Below are 20,367 nucleotides of genomic sequence, written 5' to 3' on the forward strand. Positions count from 1 at the left end.
GGCAAATTGAGAAAAGCTTCTTTTAATTGCAATTGTAGCAGATAGAAAATAATCTTAAATTCCAGACTAAAAATGATACTTAGTAAGCTACTTTCAAATATGAAAACCAAGATGTTTAAATAATGAGAAAGAACAATAGACAACAGTATATCTTTTTCTCTGTGATAAGAGTCCTGCTATAGGAGAATATGAATCATAATTGCTCTTTATTAAACACTGACATATGCCATGAGCTAGCCATGCATTATTTAATCCTCAAAACAGCCCTAGGTATACTATTTTTATTCCTATTTCTTAGATGAGGAAACTAAAACTCAGAGGGGCTAAACCTGCCCCCAAATGCTCAACTATCGAGGGGAGGACCTGGGATTCAACTTTGGATCTGCCTGACCCCAAAGCTTTATGTTCTTAATTGTGTCTTATAAGAAGATTCCAACACTCTGTTCCATGTTTAGAATATAAGCTCATGTTTGCATGTGATTACAAAGCGTAGAACAATAGACTGATAAGCTATCCAAGTATAAATGTAATAAAATTGTCTGGCACGTTCTTTTGGTTCACTTTAGGTTTGAATGATCAAGTACGTGCTGGTCACTGGGAGTGGATCGGCGGTGAGCCTGTCAACTTCACCAACTGGAAGAGAGGGCCCCCTCGACATTCAAAGCCTGGCAAGAACTGTGTTTTGGTTCAAAGACAAGGGAAATGGCAAACACAGAACTGTAGGAAGGGCAAAGCTCACAATTATGTGTGCTCCAGGAAACTCTAAATGTAACTGGCCTTAATTGGCCTTACAGGTTGTACACTTGGGATTTCTCATCTATTTATTTACAGAATTCGTGACTATTGCTCAATAGAAAACAAGATGTCATGACTGACTTGGTACATTTTTTTAAATTATAGTGTTTGAGTGATTCTACCCGGTAAAAAAGGATCATAGATGAATAGTTCCAGGAAGATTGATAAATGAGTGTTTCCTACAGGAATAAATGCCTCAAGTATTATATGGTGCAAGATTTGCTAATTCCAGAACCCCCATCCCAACCCCATTCTATCTTGGTCAGTGCTAGTTCCACGGTTCTTGGGTATTTGTGTCCCTATACCTCAAATGAGCCCATTCCAAAGTCTGTATTGCAGGTGTTTCTGCTGCTTCAGTCTGAGTGAAGCTAACCCTACCAGTTCATTAGATCAAGTTTGAACTGCAAAAGGTTGCTTTGTCCCTCTGGAGCCCTTTCAAATGTGAAGCCTGAGATAGAAAACGTGGATACAAAGGAGATTTCTCTGTGTGTGGAAAAGGAAGCTTTCAATGCAAGAATCTTGCAGATGGAGGTTCATCTGCAAAACTATCTAGTTCAGGCAAGAATTCAGGAGCTCCTTGTACTTCAGAGATCTACCCATCACTACTCATGAGACATTTTCCAGTATGAATGTTGGCATTGTTCCATTCCAAAGCTAATGATTAGATTTCCCCGGCCTTACAGAGTCATGAGAAATTTGAAGTAACCCAAGACTCTGTCTTCATTCGTGTTTATAGCACTGACTGGCACTCCTCAAGGACATTTGGGACAGAGAATATAAATGAATGATGGTTGACACAGGGAGGAAAAATACTGCTTCCTCAGAGGTGTCCCAGTGAACTACTCTGATGAACAAGGAATAGTAAAACTGAGCACAGAGCCCTTCGAAGCCTATATTCTCAGAAAGGATTCTGATACAGTTTTGAGGCCTTAAATCTTCAATATTTGTAGAAATGCCGGGTGAACTTGAATCTGCAGTCTAAAGGTAACTTACTAATTTAATGTCAGCTGAGTAAAACATTTTTGTAGCAGTGAAGCATGTTGCAACCTTACAAGAACTCCCTCCTGAAATCAAAGTTTAATTACAGGAAATTAGAAATTTATTTCTGAAACATTTACTCAAACTTTTCCTCTTTCATACTCCCTGAAAAATATGGTTGTGCCAAATGTAACTTGCTATATGAGCACTAGTATAACTTTAGAATCAAAATGGAATATCCAAGTAGACTAGAACTAAGGCACAGGTTTTATTATAATAATACCTTGAATGAAAAAATTTGATCCAGTTTCTGGATATAAAATGTGACAAGCTTATTTCTGATTATTTTTCAAGATTTTTATTAATGGAAATATTTACAAAGAGAGGCTGGGATAAGATTTAGACATTCTATTTAGACATTCTACCACTTACATTTAAGCATCACTGTAGAACCAGGAGGCTCCATACCTTTGATATCACAAGTAGGCTCTGAACTGGTAGAATATACAAGTCTTCTGTATGAATGACAAGCACTCTGTGGTGTTTAACCATAAGATGCAACACCCATCCTTCGTGCCGGCTCCAATCCCTTCTGATCGGCTGGCCTTTGCAGTGTGGGAAGGTGGGATGCCAGATAAGGCAATGAATAGTTGTTTACCTAAAGGGTTACATCATAGAAGGGAAAGAGAAAGTTCAAGGAATGAAGAATTCAAGGTCCAGTCCTTCCTACTAGAACTTTAGAACTATATTAACTTTTTAGAACTGGAAATCCAGAACCATGACAACTGTGTAGAACCTGGTCAGCATGGTAGATTTTATTGTACATTTCTGCAATGGCAATGATATTTAAGTGTAATTGTGAATGTTAGCATAAAGAGAGAATATTTTGATTTTTATAGCAGCTAGAAAAATGAGAATACTTAAAAAATATGCCTAATCATGAAATGAAGTGAAATCCTAGGAACTGAAAGAAGTTACAAATTAAAATTCAGGCAAGGTTAGGGTCATCATGGGCCACGTTCATCATGACCTCATTTCTTTCTCCTGATTGGACTTTGACTCAGGATGGGAAGCAGTAAATGATTGTTGTGGTTCTCTCCACCTTGATTGATTACTGTCACCCTTCAGGTTCTGGTGAGAGTAGGATGGAAGGAAATGGAGTAGTGGTAGAATGGGAATGGGAGATTATAGGAGAGGCAAGGGGAGAGAGGAGAGAAGGGTTGAGTAGGAAGAGATGGGGACTGATGGTCCCTGAGAAGGAGAGCATCAGAAAGAAGGTCCTGAATGCCACCCAGCTCTTCTCCCAGACTTGACTACCGCTCACAAATGTTCAGTCCAGGGCATTAACCCAGCTGAATAGTATGTAGCTTTTCAGAACTTTCTGGTTTTTGTTCTTTAACAAAAACATACATATATACAGCATACATTTGCTAAACATAAACTTGAAAAATATACAATAATTATTTCATCTCCTCCCAGTGAATGGTAAAAATGAACCTGGTGACATTTATTTACATTTCTGTTTTTATATGTTTCTAATATAGCCATAAAGAATATGCACAAATTTTCATTAACACTACAGTTCTGTGTAATTTAAACCATAAACTGGTACTGATAATTTCTGCAACAAAGAATCACATTAAATGTACTATATCTAACATTGTTTCAAAATTAACAAAATGTATTTCTAGTTCTGAACCACTGTTCCTTTAGTTTTTAACATTTTACATTTATTTGGCCCATTGTAAGAAGGAATAAAAAAGAAAACTCAACATGTCCCTTTTACACTTACTGTTTAGATTAGCCTTTAGTTACATAGCTTCCGTCCATCCACCCAGCTGCCCATCCATCCAGCCACCATTCATTTAACATATTGAATATGGAATGCCAACCCTGTGTCTGACATTGTTCTAGATACTGAAGATATTGTCCTGAATGATAGGGAAACAAAAGTATAAAAGTGTAGGGCCTATATTAAAATTTCTAAGAGTTCTTTTTTTTTAAGTATGAAGATTTTTATTAGGGAGGAAGTCAGTGGAAATCATTGATTACATTATCTCTTTTCATAATTGGAGGGGAAACATAATGATACAAACAGCTCAGGCTGTCTTTTGTTATAGTTCTTTCTCGATTAAGAAACTGGTGTTAACTTTCTGAGTTTATAATCAGGTCAAAGTGTTCTTGATAGCAGCTGTCCCAAATTTCCTGTCTCCAGATCAAGTTAGGAACTAAAGTTTTCAAATATAGCTAATTGAGATTCTAATAATTTTTTTTTTCCAAAAGGACAAGCAGTGTGTGTCTCTATGTCATTGAGTTCTTGGAGTAACAGGAATAAAAAAGAGACCTTTGATATCATCTCATCTAAATTCCTTATTGTACAGCAGATGGGACTGAAGTCCTGAGATGTGAAAGTGGGAAGAAATGATCATTAGAACTAGGGTCTTCCAAAGTGCAGGATGAATCTCTTCTGATTATTCCATTTATCTGTTGCCACTCTGAGCAAATGGTTCTACTATATTCAAGTAAAATCTTTGAATGATGAATGATAAAATTCACCATATACTTGAAAACATTATTGTAAGTGATAAAAAGATAGACACATAAGGCCATGTATTGAATGATTCCATTTATATGAAATGTCTAGAATAGACGAATCTATAAAGACAGAAAGAAGATTAATTTAGTTGTTGCCAGGGGTTGGGAGGAAGGGGAAATTGGGAGTAACTGCTGATAAGTATAGGGTTGCTTTTTGAAGGGATGGAAATGTTCTGGAATTAGATAGTGGTGATGGTTGCATAACATAGTGAATCTATTAAAAATCACTGAAGCGAACACTTTAAAATGGTGAATTTTATGTTACAGACAATATATCTCAATAAAAAACACTATTAAAAATCACCATATAAAATCTTTTTAAAATAGCTATAGATGGGTTGATGTATTTGCTACATGTTTATCTGACTTATCCAAGATACTTATTCCAATCTTTGCCCTATGTCTCACCCAAGTTTTTATTTGTTCATATAGTTGATTAAGGGGAAGAGAATGTTAATTGTACGTATTTTTTAATTTATAGTACTGCTTTGTTGATCTTCTTCCTCTTCCTCCCATTAACGAGGGGAGACCTGTGTCTGAATGTCTGTAGAATCCAGAGTGCCATGATTTTCTTAAAATTAATTTTACAAGTCTTTTGAACAGGAACATGCAGGAAATGAATACACTGTCCTCATAACTTACACATATAACTGTTCATTTTGAACAGTTTTTATAGATCTTATATTCTGTTGGGCAATAAAGTTTAGTTTATCTTAAGACAGAGAGGAATAAAAATCAACCAACACTTCCATCAAACGCCTTGTGGTAACCTGCAATAGTTTTCCCAAGCAATGAAGTTATGAGTTCACCTTTTGCTTCTATCCCTGTCTGTATTTTTGCTTCCCAAAGGCAATTAATCCCAACTTACCCTACAGAAGAAAAATGGAAATATACATATACCATCCTAAAACTGATCAAAAGAACTGGATCGGCTATATTAATATCATAGTAGACTTTTGAGTAAAGACTATTACCAAGGATAAAGAAGTTATTCTATAATTTAAAAGTGGTCAATACATCAAGAAGACATAATAATCCTAGACATTCAGCATCTAATAACAAAGTTTAAAAATGCATGAAACAACTGCAAGAAGAAATAGAAAAATATATAATTACAGTATTAAATGTTAATACCCCTCTCAATAATTGATAGCACTAGTAAGCAGAAAATTAGGAAGGATACAGAAATGTAGACACCGTTAACCAAATTAGCCTAGTTGACAATTATAAAATATTTTATCCAGCAACAGCATGATACACATTCTCTTCAAGTGCCCAGGGAACATTTACCAGGGCAGGCTATATTCTAGGACATAAAATGAGTCTCAATAAATTTAAAAGGATTCAAGTCATACAAAATATGTTCTCTGACCATGTGCAATTAAATTAGAAATCAATAACAGAAATATCTCTAGAAAGTCCCCAAGTGTTTAGAAACTAATTATAGATTTCTTTAACTCGTGGGGTAAAGAAGAAATCAAAGGGGAAATTCAAAAGTATGGTGAACTGAATGAAAATGAAAATACAACGTATCAAAGAAATTTTACAACAGTAATTATCTATATTAGAAAGGAAGAAAAGTCAATCTCAGCTTCCACTTGAAACTAGAAAAAGAAGAAAGAAATAAGGAAATAGAAATTATCAGAGCAGAAATCTATGAAGTAGAAAACAAAAACAGTAGATAAAATCAATGAAATCAAAGTGGGTTCATTGAGAATATCAATAAAGTCGGTAAATCTAACCAGATAGATCAGGAAAAAATGAAAGAGGTCATAGATTACTAATATCAGGAAGGAGAAGTAACATCCTCATAGATTCTATAGCTACTAAAAGAATACCAAGGGACTATCATAAAGAATTTGTGCCAGTATACAACTTAAATGAATGGAAATATTCCTGGAAAGACACAGCCTGTCAAAACTCAATCAAGAAAAAATGGATGACTTGAAAAACCTTGTTAATTATTACAGAAATTGAATTTGTAGTTTTAAACTTTCTCACAAAAGTTCAGGCTCAGATAGCGTCAATACTGAAAGCCATAAATACTTAAGGAAGAAATAGTACCAATTCTACAAACATCATCCAGACGATCTCAGTGAAGGAATATTTTCTCATTCTGTGTGGCCAGTATTACAAGGAACACAAATATTATATGGCAAGGAAACTACAGATCAATATCCCTCATGAATATAGATGGAAAAATTCTAAACAAAATTTGCCAATTCAAATCAAACAATATATACAAAGGATGCTATATCTTGACCAAGACACTATTAAGAAAATGACAAGCTGCAGACTTGGAGACAATATTTACTACAAAATAGCTGATTAAAGGACTTGTAGCCAGACTAGGTTTTTTCAAAAAACCTCAAAAGTCAATATATAATATCTTTTTAATGGGCAGAAAATTTAAATAGATACTTCACCAAAGAGGTTTTGGAATGACAAGTACATGAAAAAATATTAACCTATTAGTCCTTAGGGAATTGTAAATTAAAGACACAATAAAATTTTTTTACACTCATGTTAGAATGGCTAAAATTATCAAGACTGACCATAGCAAATACTGGTAAGGACATGAAGGACCTAGAACTCTCAGACACTCATGGTGGAAATGTCAAATAGTTGAATGACTTTAGAAAACAATTTTGGTGGATTCTTAAAAAGTTAAGCATATACCTACCATATGATCCAGCCATTCCACTCCTAGGTATTTGTCCAAGAGAAAAGAATGCATATTTCCATTCAAAGACTTATACATGAATATTCATAGCAGCTGTATTTGTAGCAGCCAGAACTCTAAACAACCAAATGTCCATTATCATGTGAATGGATAAACAAATTATAGTATATCTTCATAATGAAATACTATTCAGGGACAAAAACAAATGAAATATTGCTACAACAGCCTAAGTTATTCTCACAATCATTATGCTGAGTAAAAGAAGTATGACAAAAATGAATACACAGTGTATATGTACTCCATTTTTAGAAAATTCAAGAAAGCTCCAACTAGTCTGTAGTGATAGAAATTAAATCAGATGTTACCTGAGAATGGAAGAAGAGAACTGGAAGGTCAGAAGAAGGGCAAAGAGACAATAGTAAACTTTTGGGAGTGATGGGTATGTTCACTATCTTGATTATAGCAATAGTATCAAAATATATAGATGTTTATATGCATGTGTTTATCTATTCATCTCTATCCATTTACACACTTTATGTATTGTTTATTGTATGTCAATTCTATTTAAATAAGCTGTTTAAAGGGAAACAATATCCACAACATGGTGGAAAATTTTCAAAAGAAAATGAAAGCTATATACATGAAGATATCTTTATTTCAGGGCAATAAAAAGTTGGAACAAAATTATGTGATTTAATATCCAATGACAGAAGAATGCTTAATGGAATTGCCTCCATTGGAATGATCTTTCTATCATATTATGTTAATTTAAAATAGTGGAACATTAAATAAAATATGCAACATCATTAGCTACATTGCAATAAACAAACTGATGGGAGACAAACATGAGGTGGGTTTATATATCAATTCCACCATTTACAAAGTATCCTAAATTCTTTAAACTTAGGTTTCTCATGTAGAAAATGGGGATAATCATACTACCTGTAAGAACTGTTGCGAAAATTAAATGTGAAACTATATAAAGACCATGTGTGGGACATAGTAGGCACTCAATAAAAGATACCTTTTTAAAGCTGTGAAGTGTGTATAGGGGGGATGCCAAGTACTTGGAAGAGGGTGACAAATTCGAGCAGTGGTTCTAACCAGTAAGCAGGGAAGGAGGATCTGGCAGTGGGAGAGTTGAGGTTTTAAAATTCTGTACTACAAATGAGAACTTTCCCATGTATTAGGAGTATTGTGTTGAACATGGAAATGCTTCTGGTTTTTGGAGAAATCCAGATGACTCAGGGAGGTGTTTTTAAAACCCTAATATGCCTTGCTTTCAGTCATGATCCACTATAAACAAATATCTTTATAAAGAGAGAGAAGTTAGGGGATAGTTTTTCAGGTAACAGAAAGGATTGTTTGCTTTTCTAAAGAATTGTTTGTTGCTAACAACTTTGGTGACAGTTATTTTCTAAGAATGGCTCCTCCACACAGCCATGTTGTCAAGAGTTTTCTTTTGCATTCAACATTTAAGGAACACAGTTGTTGCATATACTGAGGATTCATCATGCCCCAGAAGAACAGATGAAGACTTAAATGGTGCTAAATGGAGAGAGAGAGGTGATTCAGGGTGTATGGGAGTTAGGAGGGATTCAGGCTACAAGTTCAAGGACTGAAAAGACCAGCAGAGACTGGCTCCCAGGAAGTCGCCTTCTTGCCTATAGGTTTCTTACCCATCAGAATCCTTGTGTCCTTTTAGTGACTAGCCACAAATAACAGGCTTTTTAGAGTTTCAGATTTGAACCAAGAGTTGACCTTTTGCAAATGTGACTAGGATCTGATCAGCTTTATGGCAAACTTGGGCCCAGGGTCAGTTATACAACAGAAGGCAAGCCTTACCGGAAAGTTCTGCTTTGCTTTCACATTTTATTGTCATGATTTTTCACAGTTTGTCTCATGCCACCTTGTTACTTAATTCTCACAGCTCAGAGGGAAAATGTGTAATATTTTAATATTTATGTTACAGATACTTAACATTATGTTTCTGCATAGGTGTTGCCAAGATAGTCAAGCCAACCTTTATTTATAGAGGGTAGGAAATATAAATCTGTCTAAAATCTTTCATGAAATGAAGGTCTTAATATTTCCAGAGTTGATTTTGGTGCTACTTGTGGAGAGCCTTAGGGAGGGGTTGTCAGTACAAGGTGTCATTGTTTTAGGTTTCCTTTCCACGACTTACTTTTTTCCCCAACTTCCCTCTTTCTTGGCAAGTTTTCCTTGCATTCTGTCCTACATTTGGCCCTGAGTCAGTTGAAAGCTTTGCAAGTTGATTTTCCATTCCCATCTGAATTTTAGCTTAGCTGTGGAACTGTTTTCCATGTGTTTTTAATCATTTGTCCATGTGTTATGAGCTTATAGGGACAATATGGTTCCCTCAAGCTGCCTGCGTTGTATAAGCAGAAACTGGCAAGGTAGCCAGTGGTGGAATGGTTTTCAGACAGATGCCCCCTACCTACACTCATTTCTGTGTGACACACCACCCCCATCTTCTAACTGAAGGCAAACAATTTACAAGCTGCATAAAGTTACCTAACACACATACAGTCCTTTGGCATGAGTTACCTCTCCTAGGAGTGTAATTATCCTTCAAGGGAGACTTGCCTGGGAACTGTGGCTGGTATGACCGAGTTCAAAGACCTACTCTGAGACTGTTGTCGGGCTGGAAAGAAAGAAGGGTTTATTCTGAGTCTTCCCAGATTCAGTGGAAATTCAATTTTAAAGGAGGGTCTAAACACAGAGGATTAAAAGTAAAGTTCCCTGGGACAAAGAGATACCTTTTAGAAAGTAAAGCACAAGGGCCTGTGTCAGAAACTTCTGCCCACAGTTTATTGGATTTGGTATGTACAAACAAATAATCATTAGCCTCCTAAGTGTAGAGTGAAGGGCCGGGAACAGGAAAGAAACAGAGTCGTGCAATAAACATAATTCCTGTTCTCCAAGTTGCAACACTGCAGTCCCCAGCAGAGACCTTGCTTCCAATGAGCCTTCGCTCCCTGCTCAGGAGGACACTTGTGTACTCAAATTAAGCCAAGCCTGAGGAATTTTAAGTGGCAGAGTAAAGGGGAGACCTGGCCTCCAGACTCCCAGGAAACCCTGGTGTTATGGCTGAGATGACTCCCTTATAAATCTACTACCTAGGGAGCAGGCTGGATGGCAGGCCTGCTCTCGTAGCTTAAAACTGCAGGATTCTCATGGCTCATTTGCCCACTCCAACCTCCCTTTCTTTCTCTTTTTTGGACAAAATTTGTGAGAAGTGAGTTAATGTTGGAGAGTTCCAGTAGTGACAAAAAGGCATGATGATCCTCAGAAAAAGGATTTAAAGGGAGTGCTGGGGCACAAAGCTGGATGTCATTGGGTTGATAGTACAAGTATCAACTTTGAAACTTTTAAAAGTGGAGGTTGGGCGTGGACAATTCTTTCCACAATTTCCCTGTGAAGATAGAGGATACACGGAAGTGCAGAGCCTTAAAACTTTTATAAAAAACAAAGAGACTTTTTTCAAAGATTCAAAGCAAGCAAACATTTTATAATGCTGACGGAAGGCAGCAGTGGAGGGTAGGGAGTTTGATGACAGTGGGGGAAACTTTCTGGTAAAGTAGGTTGAATGGACGAAATTCTGGGAGTAGAGCAGAAAGGAGAAATGAATTGGTATGGGTGAATGGTCAAACGGGAAGAGAGTCTCCTAGCTGATGGCATCTACCTTTCTCTGCGGAAGAAGGGGTGGTGTCATTTGCAGTGATGAAAGACGTAGAGCAGCCAAAGGTCTGAGATAATTAGAGAAGATAATTTTGAATAATGTATATGGAAAATGAAGAGAGCTGACTAATGTGATAAGAAAGATTGCTGGGCAGAGTGGAAGGTTAAGATGGGAGATAGTTAATTTATGCAGAATCCATGTTTGCCATTTTATCATTGCTGTCAGCACTCCACAGCGCAGATACGGTCCGGGGAAAGTAGACTGCTACGTGTTTCTGGAGCTGGAATTGTCCTCCGTGGGAGTAAGAGAAGGAAAAGAGGCGAGGGAGTTGGGAATACTGCGGAATCTGGATGGGGTGCGCCATGAATCCAAGCTAGAGAGGGAAGGCAGGGAAGCCCGGAGAACATGCAGATCTGCATTCACTCATTTTTAAACCAATGGTTTTGAGCAGCCACTATGTGGAAGGAACTGTTTGAGGGCCTAAGATGGTGCGTAAGAAAGACATACCCTCTACTTTCATGGACTTTAAAATCTGAAGTGGAAACAGATGTTAAACAAATGTTCACAGAAATAATTTATCTACAACTGTGGTGGTATTGTTATACGGATAAGTCAGGATACATGGAAACGACCGTGGGAGAGAAATGAAACAACAGAATCTTGTCATCAGAGAGTGGGACGTGAAACACAGTTTAGAGATGGAGCAATTCCTAGGAAGCACTGGGGTCAGAATGTAGTGGGGGTGGGGAGGCCAGTTAGAGGAGGGTCATCACATGTCAGCCAGGCTAGTGAATGGGACATGGTGTAATACTGAGGTGTGTCACTGGTTGGACCCATCCATGTGGACCCTGAAGCCACCCAGAGTGACAGATGGGGAAGGCAGGGCAGGCAGGTATTGTCTCTGGCAGGGTTTAGGGACCTGAAAGTAAGTACCTGAGATCATGTAGCTTACAAGCTGTAAGGCAGGCCCAGGAATCAGATAAAATTTTTCTGGCTTCAAGTGCAGATACTTCCACTTACATTACTTTGTCTGAGAGCAGCTTTCTGCAGAATGAAAAATGAGCAGGGTAAATGTTAAGGATGGGGAAGAAGGCACAGGACAGAGCTTTGGCATCAGTGGAGGCATCCTGGACTGGCAATGAGTGGAGGCTGTGGGCAGTGGGGGATGGATGGGTGGGGGGAAGATAGGGAAGGTGCCTCACCTGCTGTGGCCTGCTTCTCAGATTTCCAGGAGCCCTATCTGCAGTCTTGGTAAGTAGCTGATTAGTCAAATGTAAGTATTGTCCATTGTGTGCAGTAATAGACGTACATCCCCAGTTGCAAAACATAAAGTGCTTCTCCATGGTGTGGGAGTGTTTTGGACAGAGAGCAGTAAGAAACTGAAACTGTGAACAGAATCATTTGACCTTCCAATGTCAGCAGGGATCAGTGCCTACAAGTAGAAATGGGGAATTTTTGTGGTGTGCTATACCATTGGGTCTTTGTCCTTTTCTCTTGGCTACATATTTTGTTTTCCTGTGATGATGTATTAGTTTTCCAGAGCAGCCATCACGAGGTTTTGCAGACATGGGAAGCTTAAAAAACAGAAATTTATTTTCTCATAGTTCTGGAAGCTGGAGTCTAAAATCAAGGTGTTGGTAAGTGTGTCCTGCAAGCTCTCTCCTGGGCTCGCGGACCACCGTCTTCTCTTCCGTCTTCACATGGCCTTTCCTTTGTATGTGTCTTTGCCCCAGTTACTTTCTAATGAGGACACAGGTCTTATTGGATTAGAGTCCACCCTAATGGCTTTATTTTACTTAATTACCTCTTTAAAAGCCCTATCTCCAAGTAAAGTCATATTCTGAGGTACTGGGGGTTAAGACTTCAACATTATAAATGGGGTTGGGGGGGACATCAACCCATAGTAGGTGACAATTTTAAAAGAGTGAATATAAACAAGTTGATTACAGTGATTGCCTCCATGGTAGACAGGAAGCTTGGAAAGTCAGAAGATTTACTGTTCACTGTATGTTTTTTCATATTTTTTGTATTTTCTTATTGTGTCTATTTACCTGATCAAAAATAAAATTATTGCACAATATCCACTGAACTTCTTCGACTCAACAAACATTTCTTGAATAAAACTAGCAGAAATGCAATGTGACACCCACTGTGCTTTGGGGATTTGAATCTGCTTGGAGATCCTGGTTAGTACAAGAATGGTACCTGCCTAGCCTTCAGTGTGTAACTTTGAGTAAAGCGGACTCTCTCTGTAGATTGCAAACTCCTCTAGGCCTGGACAAGGACACCTTCACCGTTTTATCCCCAGGGCCTAGCTCAGAACTGGCACTCAAATATATGTTGTAAAAAAACATGCATGTATGTGTGTGTGTGTGTGTGTGTGTGTGGTATGGCTGGATGTATGAGTGCATCCAGTAAGAGGAGCACCTTTAGGGAATGTGTTCTTCCCATAGAAAGTGGCAAGGGAGGGAGTGCGGGGGGAGTGGGGATTCCATGTTTTGAGTACTTTACTAAACTAAATCATGATAAAGGGTTTAAGGAGAAATCACTTACCCTATTTGGTCGGCTTTATTTCTTGTCTTTTGGAAAAGAAGAGAAAGATTCAACTCTACTTAGGATTCTTTATAAGTAATCTAAACTGCTGTGACAGTGTTGCTGTTCTCTATTTTGGAAAGAGAGGTAGTGAGAGGCAATGGCATTCACCCTAAGCAGATTTCTTCCACAGGTCTGCCGGCCCCTATTCCCTTTTATGTCTCTCAGTTTAACTCTGTGCCTACCTCCTCCCCGAGCCTTTGCTTCTCAACTTTTGTTGAGAAGGGTAGTTCTGGGGTTTTCAGGAAAGAACTTAGCCCCTCTCTTTCCCCTCAGGGAGCACTAAACCACTTTTTGGCTCCCCTCTGAAAGTCAGCAAGAGGAACAAAAAACATGTTAGCATCCTCCCACACAAACTCAGGAGCTCCCCTGGGTCCTGAAGACATCCTAGTGCTGGGAAACCAGGTTGAGCTGTCATGGGAGACTTCAGATCATGCTGAGTATGTGTTGTAAACTGGAAGGAGTGACTTATGAAATGGGCCCCTCCAGCTCTCATGCAGGCCTGAGGTTGTCCTGGGAAGTGGACTCAGCAGGCTTGGGCTCAGGTAAGCTCAGACCTGGTTTTACCATGGTATTTGGTGCTCAATCTGTGGTGCTCTCTCCACGCAACAGCTCTGTGGTGTTCTCCCCATGCAACAGCTTCCTACTGTGTCTGGCGGCCTCCTCCAGGCCTCTATTTGGCTTCATCCAAACTGGGAGGTAACTAGATGCCTGTATCACTGAACACCCACAGAGGCAGCATTTTCTGCTAAAAGCTACAGAATGTTTATGCTCTTAAGAGTAAACTGTAGTGCATCACTTACATAGCTTTAGAATTGATGAAAGGACACAGGGATGACAGGTGAATGTCATCTGCCCTTAGCTGTTCAAGACCAGGATTGAAGACAGACTTATGTACCACAGTCCTCATCACTGAAGAATTCACTTTGCTAGATTTAGCCCTCAAGATCTTTGCACATTTTCTCAAAAGGAGTAAATAAACAGCAAAAACAAGTTCTCCATGGGTAATTTTTAAATGACATTCGTAGCACAAAAATTTGGATCAAAAGAAGGGGAGTTCAGGACTAAAGGTTAAAAATGGAAACTGACATCCCTACAGCTAATATGGGGAAATTATAAAATGTATGATACCACCAGACTGTACAACCTGCTTGAGGGCAGCAACCCAGTTTTTTATTATTTCTATCATTTTCTGGTGTCTAGCATGAAGCGTGGTCCACAGAGTGAGGCTTCCACAAACTTTAATTCAACAAAAATTATTGGAATTGCATCTTCTGTTCAGAGCTGAGCAACCTGAGAACCGGAGTGGACTCTCTGGTTTGGGGAAATGCGAGGTATTGTGATTGATGGCAAGGGAGCTTCAGGCACTACAAAGTCAAGTTTAAAAGGAATCAGGAAACATGTCATAGCTTCCTTCCATATAATATTTATAATTGGGGGCAGAGCGGCCCACTGCGGAAAACTTATTGCATTGAAGAGCTGAATAGAATTAAGAAATTCAAATAGCAGGCCACTGAAAGATTTTTTTAAAAATGGCAAATACCAATGCTTATTTATTGTGGATCAACTGTACCTTACTTAATATTAGCCAGGTTCTGTGGATATTTGGTACAAGAAAATATCTCTCTTCTGATGGAATCCTGAAAAATTGATGGTTCATTTAAAAATAGTTCATTATTGTAGGGAAAGGGACTTGAGGCTTTATCCCACAGAAATCAGGTAAGGCTATTAAAAAGAATACAGGTATCTTAAAAAGTGATTCCAATGGATCACCTCTTGGAAAGAAGTTTTATCAGTACTGAAAACAGGGGGAAATGTTCCAGGATTATGCGTGTTACTGAAAGCAAGGCCTATAGTGATGAAATTATAAGAGGAAACTATAAGCAAGTATTGGATTGATTCCCATTGGAAATACTGTTCAAATGGTATAGAGGGTCACTTGGACTCAATTATAGGGTTTCAGTTTTGCAGCTATGTTTATTTCTCATGCCCTTGCCTGATTTATAATATTTTGGAATGACAGTCCTCTAAGAAATTTTCCTTCATCTCTGAAGCCTCTTATTTCTCTCCATCTTTATTTAAGCTGTACATACATTGCTGTAGAATAAGGAAGATGGTGTGTATTCTGTAAGAGAAAGAATTGGCCAGCCAATTTCGTGTCCAGAGCTATCAAGTCTGGTTCTTACAATCCACTTTTTTAAGTCTGGCTCTTTGTTTAGAGCAAGAAAAAAAAAAATCAATAGGGTGATTGGAGGTAGGCATTTCCCTTCACTAAAGACTGAAGAGCTGTCTGTCTATTAGGATCCCGTTGAGAAATTTGTGAACAATTGAGAGAGTTTATCTGATGACTGACCAGTTGTGAAATTTAGCACTGATTATTTGATTCTCAGGGTGAGGGGATTAACTTGAGAACTGTGAGTTTCCACGTGAGGGGGAGGAGAGTGTATTCTCCTTACTCTGCTACCATATAAAAATCAACAACCCCAACTACATTGAAGTAAGAGGGAGAGTCCTCTGTGAAACAAAGTTAACATTCTCCTATTTCTTCCTTTTCCTTCCTTCTGATTTTGATATGCTTTTTTGGCCGTGTGTGTGTGTGTGTGTGTGTGTGTGTGTGTGTGTAGAGCCTAAAGGCCTGGGCTTTTGCTAAATGGATGCCTGTAATTTTTATCTGATAAACTGACTCTGGTCCTGCTTCTAGTAACAGTGATGGGAAATCCGGGCAAAGAATGTGTTGTTTTCCCTAATAGGGCTCTCAAATCTCAGCGGATACACTGTCAGCTAATTACCCCCTGGGCTCAAGGCTTTCACTGGGGCCTTGTAAGATACACAAAACCAAAGGGAAGGCAGGACACCATTAGCACTCCGTAATTGAAGCAAACAGTAAATGTGTTTACTCTGCCTGGCCACTGACCACCTGCCTTCCCAGCCCACAGGCAGGTCTGTATATAGGCTCTCCTTGCCCACAGTCTCGTGGAGCGTGAGCTGTCCTTTGGGCCTCACCGCCTGTGCACCTGCACAAAGCCAGGGCCCTGCCAGCATGCATCTCCTGATCCTCCAGCTGCTGGTGCTCCTGCCTCTGGGGAAAGCTACGTGGCACCCGGAAGGCCGCTCCAGTCAGAGTGCCGCTCCTCTCGTGCCGCTGGAAAGGAATCGCAGAGGGCTCGCCACAGGCAACCAGGAGGAGGCTGAGAAGCCTGATCTGTTTGTTGCAGTGCCACACCTGATAGGTGGCCGGCCAGGGGAAGGCCAGAGACAGAGGCAGAAGATGCTGTCCAGGTTTGGCAGGCTCTGGAGGAGGCCTGAAGGAGACCTGCACCCGCCCCGGGACGTGGTCAGTGAGCACTTCCCACCCGGGACCCAGGCCCTCCCTCAGCCCAAGGATGGGACACAAATGGAGAAATCTCCTCTTCGGGAAGAAGCCAAGAAATTCTGGCACCACTTCATGTTCAAAATGAGTCCAGCTTCTCAGGGGGTCATCTTGCCTATCAAAAGCCATGAGGTGCATCAGGAGACCTGTAGGACGGTGCCCTTTGGCCAGGTATTTGTTCTGGGGGCAGAGGGGGTCAAGAAGGGTGTGGGCAGCTGGGACAGGTGGAGAGCAGGGCAAGAGGCTGCCAGAAGCCTGAGTCTCGCCTAACTCCTAGATTTGGTCTTCGGACTTCTGCCGCAGGATTTGGCAAAGGTGGTCACACTCCCTAAATTTCCTTCTAGCCTTCCTGTTGTTTTTTGGTGCTCTGGAAATGCTGCAAAAATGCTATGAAGGTACTGCCAATATTTGTAATCAGTTACATTAATGGAGCTTTGTTTTATGGGGTTTTATTTATTTTTATATCAGGGATAGTCTACCCAGAGAAATAGTAAGACTGTACTCTCATTAGGAAACTGGGAATTTAGAGCATTCATCAGAACTTCTCTCTGGCTCTGGCTCTACACTCTGTTAGGATGGGGGTGAGCAGTTTGACTCCAACTGCAGGTAAGGGGGGATACGCTGGCCTCCTCCCCAAACATTCCCACACATGCATGATGGTCTCAGACCCTGTATTTCAGACCTAACTACCTCACAGGTTCATAAAATAAGATTGTCAGGCTGAAGTTGCCTTATCATTTCTAATATTATGTAGCAAAAAGGAATTTAACTTATTTTCTTATAAGCTTTCATAAAATAATCTTGATTTCCACCCCTTAGAAACACCTATGTACTGATTCATTGTGTTGGCTAGTTTGTGGTTGTCCTGATGGATTCCACACCTTTTAAGAGCACGGGGCCTCCTACTATCACCTTCCTCCAGTCAGTCCTGGCAACCCCCATGCTACAATGTTAAATTACAATTAAGAAATTGTATCGGGTTCTTAAACATGAGGATACTGAACCAAAAGCAATGCAGGGTAAATTTTACAGTCCAGGATTGCTACCCAATTAAGCAGGCAATGTTATAAGGTAATTGACTGTGCAAGGCAGTTAAGTATCTGCCTGGGAAGGCAAGAAGATGCAGCAATGACACATCAACTATCAAATAATAATGACTGCTTTGTTGGCCATGGGCAATTAGAAAATTGCTTCTAAGACTTGTGCAGTCAAATTTCCTTTGAAACTCTTATTTTGAATTCTATTACTAATTGCATTAAAATTAAGGTGTTTAACTCATGTATTTCAAAAGGCACATAAAGCTAGGTGTGTGGGGTTATTGGAGAGGCAAAGGGGATGTAGTGCTTTATGATTTGCAGGCATGTGTTGCAGTTTTGCTCCATGCAAGTTCAAAGAGTTGAATGTACTATAGGTCCTGCAAAATAGGATAGAATTAAACTCATGATGTTCTGATCTGTTCTGCGCAAAACTGAACAAACACGTATGGAGAATCTGTTATGCACAATGCACAGTGACGTGTAGAAAGGTACGGCAGCTTACTTATCTAAGAAGCTAGCCATCAGGAGTTGTAGCATTCAACTGGTAGCATTCAGTTAGACAAAATTTCTTAAAGTTTGGTATTTAAAAAGTAGAGTAAACTGTTTTTATATTGGGGATATCTGAAAGTCTAATTTATTAATAACTCCATAAAAGAAATTTAGTTGAGGTGATTCTGTGCCCTTAAAGATACCATTACCTGGATATTGGGAAATATCTAAAATCAGTGATTTTTGAAATGTTAGTCTAAAGTATCATAAGACTGACAGTCTATGTACCTTCTGCATCATGTGTGTTAATCAAAATTACCCAAGATAATTCAATGAAGATGTGTTTGTCTTTTAGACTGTCACCCATGAAGACTGTGAGGAAGTAGTTGTACAGAACAACCTTTGCTTTGGCAAGTGTGGGTCTGTTCGTTTTCCTGGAGCTGTGCAGCAGCCCCATACCTTCTGCTCCCACTGCTCACCTGCCAAGTTCACTACGATGCGTTTGCAGCTGAACTGCACTGGCCTGGCCCCTGTGGCCAAGGTGGTGATGCTGGTGGAGGAATGTCAGTGCAAGGTGAAGACGGAGCATGAACATGGACACCTCCTACAGGCAGGCTCCCAGGCAGAATTTCATGCACAGGATCCCTTTATCCCAGTATTTGCAACTTAATCAGCTGTCCCCCTGTTATCTTTGTGAAGCAAAACCACAATAGCAAAGTTACTGACTCTTCTGTTGGGAAATGTTTAATGGGTAGATAACATTTTAAGGGAAAGATGGTTTGAATAGTAGTACAATAGAACAATTTAGAGGAAACAGTGTTCATCTAGTTATGAGTGCCCATTTGGTATATAATCTTGGCTCTGCCACTAACCGACCATAGGATGATAACAAGTTGCAGAAGTTTCTTCACCTCAAATTTTTCATCTGTAAATGAGGGACTTGAACTACATGGTCACTAGAGTACTTTCCACTAGGGATGTCCCATGATCTGTTGTCTCCAAGATTTGGGGGAAGTGCGCCATCTGAAGAAAGAAAAGAAACAAACTAGAGCATAAATGGGTTTTTTAATAGCTTGTTATATATAGATAATCCATACTATGTGTGTGTATATATATATATATATATATACATACATATTATTTGTAGAAGGGATTCTTCTTACTTGTAATTGCCTTTGCATCGCATGAAATGTTTCAGTTGACTTCTATTAGATGATTAAGTAGGTCCATAGACATAAGGAGTAACTTCCATTGTTTGCGATACTTCCCATATAAAGTTCTTAATATCAGGCCTTTGGCTCTGAAGAAGACACAGTGATGTTACTCTGAGTGGTTTACAGAGGGATGAGGAGCAATCATTGGTAACCAAGCAAGTACCTATATTACGGGGAAGGAAAAAGATATGACCAGCACCAGGTTTAGAGGTCGATCCAGAGATGCTGATGAAAGTAATTAAAGAATTCCAGTAGATGTCAAATTAAATAAACTTCAAATGAGTTAAAATGGACACAACTGACAGGTGAAATCCTTCATCTGTGTGTGTTTTGGATTAAGTAGGAAGAGTTCTGTGCATGTGTGACTGTTGTTTTGCTACTGCATAAAAATTTTGTGTGACAAACTTTGTTCTGCAAATGCCACAATTGCAAGTTCTGAGAATATTGTGAATATTTTAATGTATTAAATTTTAGGTAATGAAGCGTTCTGGGAAATGTTGTGGCAGTCAGTTGTCTTATAATTTGTCCTTATCTGTTTTTCCTGTCTCATAATTTAAAGGCCCTAAGGCACTATCTGGAGATTACCTAGGTAGGGCATTTTTGAACTGGCTTCAGAGGCTAATGACAATGGCTCAAGTGTTTCTTCTGACACTTCAAGCAGGTTTCTGTTAATGTCCTTCAATCACTGTCTTCAGTGATTACATTTCTCCATTTACTTGTATGTGTACATTTTTCAGACCTGGCTTTCCCTAGCCATATTTATTTTTCTATAATCATTCTTCAAAGTATTCATCTTAAAAATTATTTAGATCCCTTTATTTTCAGGGTGCATAAAAAAGTATTTCCCAGAATAATGGCTTCTTCTGAAGTCAATGTGTATTTTAATTCTATTTCTCTTTAACCACATCATC

At 39.2% G+C, this 20,367-nt stretch overlaps 2 protein-coding genes across 8 annotated transcripts in view; both read left to right on the forward strand.

Moving 5' to 3' along the window:
- The window catches only part of FREM1 (FRAS1 related extracellular matrix 1), a 156,291-nt gene extending 148,207 nt beyond the window's left edge, over nucleotides 1-8,084 (forward strand). For 6 of the 7 annotated variants that reach the window (XM_073228485.1, XM_073228486.1, XM_073228487.1 and 3 more), the window contains one exon: nucleotides 567-8,084. In XM_073228485.1, the coding sequence (XP_073084586.1) occupies nucleotides 567-766 (200 nt within the window). In that variant the 3' untranslated portion in view covers nucleotides 767-8,084. The remainder of the gene's footprint in view (nucleotides 1-566) is intronic. The other variant, XM_073228489.1, reaches the window with a different exon arrangement.
- An 8,272-nt stretch (nucleotides 8,085-16,356) lies between these two features.
- CER1 (cerberus 1, DAN family BMP antagonist) lies at nucleotides 16,357-19,246 on the forward strand. The gene is made up of 2 exons (XM_017655884.3): nucleotides 16,357-16,887; nucleotides 18,598-19,246. Exons 1-2 carry the CDS (start codon nucleotides 16,387-16,389, stop codon nucleotides 18,910-18,912), a joined length of 816 nt encoding a protein of 271 aa, XP_017511373.1. The 5' UTR covers nucleotides 16,357-16,386; the 3' UTR covers nucleotides 18,913-19,246.
- Nucleotides 19,247-20,367: the final 1,121 nt, after the last annotated feature.

The sequence above is a fragment of the Manis javanica genome, chromosome 2 (assembly GCF_040802235.1).
Source record: "Manis javanica isolate MJ-LG chromosome 2, MJ_LKY, whole genome shotgun sequence".
NCBI lineage: Eukaryota > Metazoa > Chordata > Mammalia > Pholidota > Manidae > Manis > Manis javanica.

What these genes read in the sequence shown, in the direction of transcription:
- CER1 (XM_017655884.3), top strand. Translation starts at nt 16,387, where the DNA reads ATGCATCTCCTGATCCTCCAGCTGCTGGTGCTCCTGCCTCTGGGGAAA. An exon ending in GGACGGTGCCCTTTGGCCAG is followed by an intron (nt 16,888 to 18,597) that starts GTATTTGTTCTG and finishes TTTGTCTTTTAG; the next exon opens with ACTGTCACCCATGAAGACTG.